At 41.8% G+C, this 5,727-nt stretch overlaps 1 protein-coding gene across 1 annotated transcript; it reads right to left on the bottom strand.

The window, feature by feature from the left end:
• Positions 1-356: 356 nt before the first annotated feature.
• LOC106516927 (sphingosine-1-phosphate phosphatase 1) lies at positions 357-5,628 on the bottom strand. Its single transcript, XM_014007540.1, has 4 exons — positions 5,495-5,628; positions 4,634-5,406; positions 2,217-2,306; positions 357-1,112 (listed from the first exon to the last, which is right to left on the bottom strand). Exons 2-4 carry the CDS (start codon positions 5,279-5,281, stop codon positions 561-563), a joined length of 1,290 nt encoding a protein of 429 aa, XP_013862994.1. The 5' UTR covers positions 5,282-5,406; positions 5,495-5,628; the 3' UTR covers positions 357-560.
• Between the last annotated feature and the right edge of the window lie 99 nt (positions 5,629-5,727).

Genomic DNA, 5,727 nt, shown 5'->3' with positions numbered 1-5,727 from the left:
AWGGATAACAAGCATGGGACAAAGTCGGAGAGTAATAAACCTCTCAGGTTTCAAGTGAAGAAGTGTAAAACTATAGTCATGACTAAACAGCAGCTTTCTATAGAGTTCAATTCTTGTCTTATTTGTAGCAACAATGGTTTTAATCTAGTTAAAGCACACTTACAGCTTTTTTTGAATAAAGTGTCAGCGCGAGCGTTTCGTTGCCTTGAACTATTTCAATGCACTTTGAACTGAAGAAGCATCAAATGACTTGTGAAACCCTACCAGAACACTGACTCTGGATCCTTTATCTTAGCAGTTTTAGGTTTTACTAAGCCAGCTAACAGAAAGAAAGCTCAGCTTTGTTGAAATTGTTCCATAGTACAGCCCTTTAGGTGTGTTTTTATTTTGTTTAGTTTTAGTGCTTTGGAATTTGAGAATATTAAAATATCATCAATTATCCTTTAATTCGGCAACTCTGTGCAAAACCTTTTGTTTTGTTATTTTGTGTTAAAATGAGCAGCATGTTTTTAAATGCCGTCAGCCTTCGCCTTGTCACACAACAGTCTGCTCATAAACACTCAGGCGAGGTTTAGGATCATGAAGATGGCAGGCACAAAGCAGACACAGACAAAGCCCATCACGCTGTAGACGATGTAACGGTACGGCAGCTCCACCTTCATGTGCTGCCGCGCCCGTCTCACGTCGTCCAGGGGCAGCCCGAACAACCGGCACAAGAACGGAACCGTCACCGCTTTCATGGCCGTTCTTGTGACGAGGAGGGCGGCCACGCCGATGAAGAAGCGCAGCAGCGAGCGCAGCACCAGGCCTGTGGTGAGCGGGGGTACAGTCAGAGGGAGCGAGGACAGCGCTGGGTCCAGCAGCAGCCCCAGCTGGTAGTTCACGTGGGTGGCCAGGGCGGCGCCCGCACCGGTGCCCAGCGCCTGAGCCGTGTCGCCCCGAGAGGTGCTCCACGAATCCAGGGAGAACGCCACGAGTCCCAGGCCCACGTGTGACACGATGATCATGAGYGGCGCGTAGTGGTCCGTCATGTAGTAGGTGTCGATCCTCTCCAACAGCGGGTGAAAGAAGGCAAGAACAAGGAGGCTGTACAGRAAGCCAGTGATCACCTCCTGAAAAACAAACATATCACTGTAAAGCCACAGTGTGACCCATCACATCAAAACRAGGATTAAGTCCAAARGTGGAATGTGGAGAAACAGGCAGATAGGGTTTTGATTTAAAAGTGTACAAAAATTGCATTTTGTCAAAATATAATGAACTAGTGCCTTATCAATGTATCGTTTGAAAGAACTGTCTAAAATATAATCCTAACAATTTTTTGAAGCATTTTTTTAGCAGTAGCAAAAAAAAAAATGATTTTGAGGAAAAACGCCTTAAAATTTTTAAATTTTCCGTGAGCTAGCAATGTTTTTGTTTCTTTCCAACTGGGAAATCTTAATATACAAATATTTGAGGTTTCCTCTTTATATTGACATCAAAAATCACTCAATAAATTTACATAAAATTAGGATTCAGATCAAATATTAATGTATTATTGTAACCAACAAGACTAATTAAGTCATATCTCTGGATAAGCTTTAGATATCAGAATGATCCAGGTATCAAAATGTAGCTTTTAAAGCCACAAATCTGAAAATGTAGTTACCGGTAGGTCATTTTGACCAAATTTGACTTAATCCTCATTTCGGTATGATGGTCACAAATATCTGCTGTGTTTTACTAGTTTTATCAATAAAGTTTCAACTTATGCAATAAAAGAACAAAAACTGTGCCACTTCCTGTCCTGAAGGAGGCGCTCTGACACCTTTAAGTCTAATATATTCRCTGTAGTTATTAGGACAAATATCATGTGAGCTGCTGACTGTAAACACTATCTGTTCAAATCAGTTTTCAGGYCACACAATCTTATCTAGTGGCTTTCATTTGTTTATGGTCTCTGGTTGCATCCACTTTACCAAGAAACTCTGGTGTTGAAAAGGACAAATTTATCTGTTCACATAAATTATGTTTAAATAACGAGTAAAATACAGACAAAAAAAAATGTAAGTCGAGCATCCTCCATTTTCATCATTCTTCCTGCAAAACAACCCTCTTAACAAGCTAACTTTTAAAACACGAACTACAATATAAAAATCCCATGAAGTCCAAAAGCAGCATCATCGTACAAAAATTTCAATTTACTTTTTTTAAAAGTTATTGTTTAATCTCCTTACCAGGACAGAGTGCATTCCCATGTAGACTCGGCTCACGCAGACCAGGATGCTCCAGCTCAGAGCCACACAAAAGCCAAGGAAGAAAGGATACTGCAGAGAATAACACAAGTTAGCACATCGTGTCTCAAGAAATCCAAGTCTTTGCAAATACAAATATAGATGATGAGTTAGAGGAGCAGAACGTCGTTATTTTTCTATTTTCTACTGACAATAACCAACCAGGACCTTAAAAAAAAAACCCACTAYACCATTAATGAGAACAGGATGTAGCGATGTGTTTAATTTATCTATGTATTTGGTCAGATTTATCCRTCAACTTTTAAAAATGACTGTAAACTTTAAATATTTGTTTGATGACGGTCTCTGACAGAAACAATGTAAAGGTCACTGGGTGAAAAGTCAGACTTTGACTCTGCAGAGTATTAAAACTAATGCTATCATCAGCATACCGACAATAACAACGCTGCAGGTTTAAAGTGATTAACATCTCTGGATCTGCTGAATGGCATCCAGACCAAAGGGTAASAGGAGAACTTGTGTAAATAATTTGTGTCAGTAAAGATGCAAGCTCTGGTTTTAAAGACGAATGMATTCAAGGCTTGTTGAGAAATCAATACTCAGTTGGGTTTATYGTTCCGGAAACGTGAATAGTTGCATAAAATTCACAAGCATTTGTTGCTGTGGACAAAGAAGGTGGGCGGAGTGATTCAAATTCCTCCAGCCTCACCGTTGTTAACTACAGCATCAACCCTGCAGGAAACTTGTTGAAACCAACGTGACCGAGTCAGACCGAACAGCTGTCGTCGTTCAGAATATTAAACTCATTTCAGGTGCTAAACTCTTCCTCCCTGCTTTTAATCTTCAGCTTTGTTTTTCTGCACGATTTCTTTCTTTCCATCCAAACACTGCATTTTTCTGTATCTGTTCCTCTTTTTATTTTTTATTTTTGCTTCCCTAATTATGCATCTGTCACGGGCCTTACCACCAATTCGGACAACTTCTGCTTTCATCCACCTCTCCCCTGGATGATCTTTAAAATGATGCGGCTGTATCAGAATGAGTGTGTGTGTTCACAAGAAGCAGCGATGGAGAAAAGTCAAACGGGTGAAGCTTTTAGACATTTAAGAGTTTCATTATAAAATTTTATTTTTAAAAGAGTGCAAATGTGTATTTTTTTAAGTTTGAAAACACAGAACATGTCCACACTGGCGCCAAACAGAGTTTGAACATTTTTAATTTTATTTTGATAATTATTTTCCGAGCACCTTGTTACTTTACAACATTCCCAAGAGGTCTTCTAGAAATCAATCCAACTTTCTCGTCCGATTTTATCACGTTGGATTTTTGCTAATTAGGACAACGATGCTTTTACCTCCCTGCTGCAAGCTGTTGTTCCTGTTGTTGCACAAAGTTTTTATTCAGCTGTTCTTTGAACAAGACTGGACACAAAGATAAGCTTTCCAGGAATTGAAAAAAGACTTTCAATTCCAAGAAAACAATCAAACTTTCTCCATCTTTTGTTACATTCACCACATGAAAGCTTTTTTCCCCCTGCTTTCTCTTTTAGCCCCTTTAACAGTCTTTGTTCCACCAGTGGGCAAAAACAGTGCGGTTTCTGCCTTTAAACATTCCCAGACACTAATGGGGGCTTTTATTTTGAAAACTAGGATGTCAAACGACTTCCTCTGGTTCTTATCTTTACTTTGACACCCTTACAAAAACTAAAAAAAATGTTGAAAAGCTTTAAAGGGATTTCAGARAGAACTATTAATGGGTTAGAATAGCAAAAATGCTACTCCTCCTTGCCGCAACAAGCAAGCTTCACCTTCAGATTCAGCTGTGCACCAAAGAAAAGCTTGGATTTTTTTCTGTTATTTTATTCAAACAATCTCTCTGACTGGCTCAGAAAGAAATAAAACATCTGCGGTAAATACAGCACCTGGTGTTTAGTCATCAGAACTTTTTAAAAGTCGATTCTGCCTCAAACACACAAATGCTGACTGATGATCCTGTAGATTTGCAGCTTTTAGGCCTYGATAAATACGCCAACATGTGCATTTATTCGTGTTCTGCTGTATTCCAGCTGCAGCGGAACTAGAAATTGTGAAGTCGGACTGACGTCACCTTGTCTCACAAAATATTATTGAGAAAGAACATTTCTTTGAATCAGTGGTGCAGTGATCTGATGAGACAAAACTGAGCAGCTCATGCTATTAATTTTAGTTTATTTTACTTTTTTTATATTTCCCTTAAATTTTTTTGAGCCCCTTTAAAGGTGTCTGCACAGTCCTGCACCTGTACAAGACATTTCACTATGTTTCCCAACCAATGAYCCTCCTAAAATAAAAACAATAAGCTTCACTTGTTATAATTTTTGACAGTTGTGCATGTCAGCAGCTCAGCGTCAACAGGCTCACCTGCCACCGCCCGTAAGTCAGCATGAAGAGGCAGAAAGGTATGGCTGTCCCCGTCATGGCGTGTGTGGAGGGCATGCTGTACTCCGAGTTGTAGAAGACCTCCACCTTCACCACAGGAGGGGAGGCCGGCCGGGACCAGCGGACCATGTCCTTGGTGGACTGTCCCACGAACAAGTTCCAGGCCCAGACCACGATGAGCCTCCTGCTGACCAGGGCGTCCACATTCCAGAAGAGGAACGGGAAGAAGACGATGAAGAACATCTCGTTGCCCAGCTCAGTTCCGAACGTGAAGACGTAGAAGAGGAGCTTGTTGTGGATCAGGAACTCCTGACCCACATCCCCAGTCAGGGAGTTCCTCCGGAGGGGTTTAGCTCTGGTGGACTCGGCGCCATCATCGGGCTTGTTGTCCTCCTGCATCCCGTTACTCTGCGGCGAGGCTGCATCCCCGTTCCCCACGCCTTCACCCGAGCTCTGTCCCCCGYGCGGGACCCTCCTCCTCAGCCCGCCTGGATCCAGCGGTCCGTCGCCCGGCTCGSTCCGTTTCTCCGGAAATGTCCCCTGCACGCCGCATAGTCTCTGAAAGCTCGCCACATGGCAGGGGTCTTGGAGATAATTACACAGTTGTACGAACTTATTCACGTTTGCCATGTTCAGCAAATATATCCACAGTTTGTGTTTGGTGTGTTTACAACTTTAACTATTTCCTGTCGTAATAAACACGAACATCGAGGAAGCTAGGCAGGAGTGTAGCTCTTTGGCGGCCGATTCATTCCCTAAAAAATACAACAGAAAAGCACTTTCAGCTCAGCAGGTCGGAACAGAACTTCTCTAATTTATGTTTCCTGCGTTTAAAGTACCGACCTTGAAGGGAGGAGTGGTCGTACTGGACAGAAACATCCAAAGTCCGCAACAGATAACCATTACATCATGATATGTAGCGCTAATTCATACAACAGACTCCAGCTAACTGCGTCAGACCGCAAAACGTTTCTCCGACTTCTTCTTCTGTTCAAAGAATTTTGACCGCTTAATGTCCAACACGGTCAAACATGTCCCCCTACTGGCCAATATTGAGAATTGCATCAGTTCCATAA

This window comes from Austrofundulus limnaeus, unplaced genomic scaffold (genome assembly GCF_001266775.1).
Source record: "Austrofundulus limnaeus strain Quisiro unplaced genomic scaffold, Austrofundulus_limnaeus-1.0 Scaffold42, whole genome shotgun sequence".
In the NCBI taxonomy this organism is placed as follows: Eukaryota; Metazoa; Chordata; class Actinopteri; order Cyprinodontiformes; family Rivulidae; genus Austrofundulus; species Austrofundulus limnaeus.
This window is presented reverse-complemented; position numbering and strand designations above follow the sequence as displayed.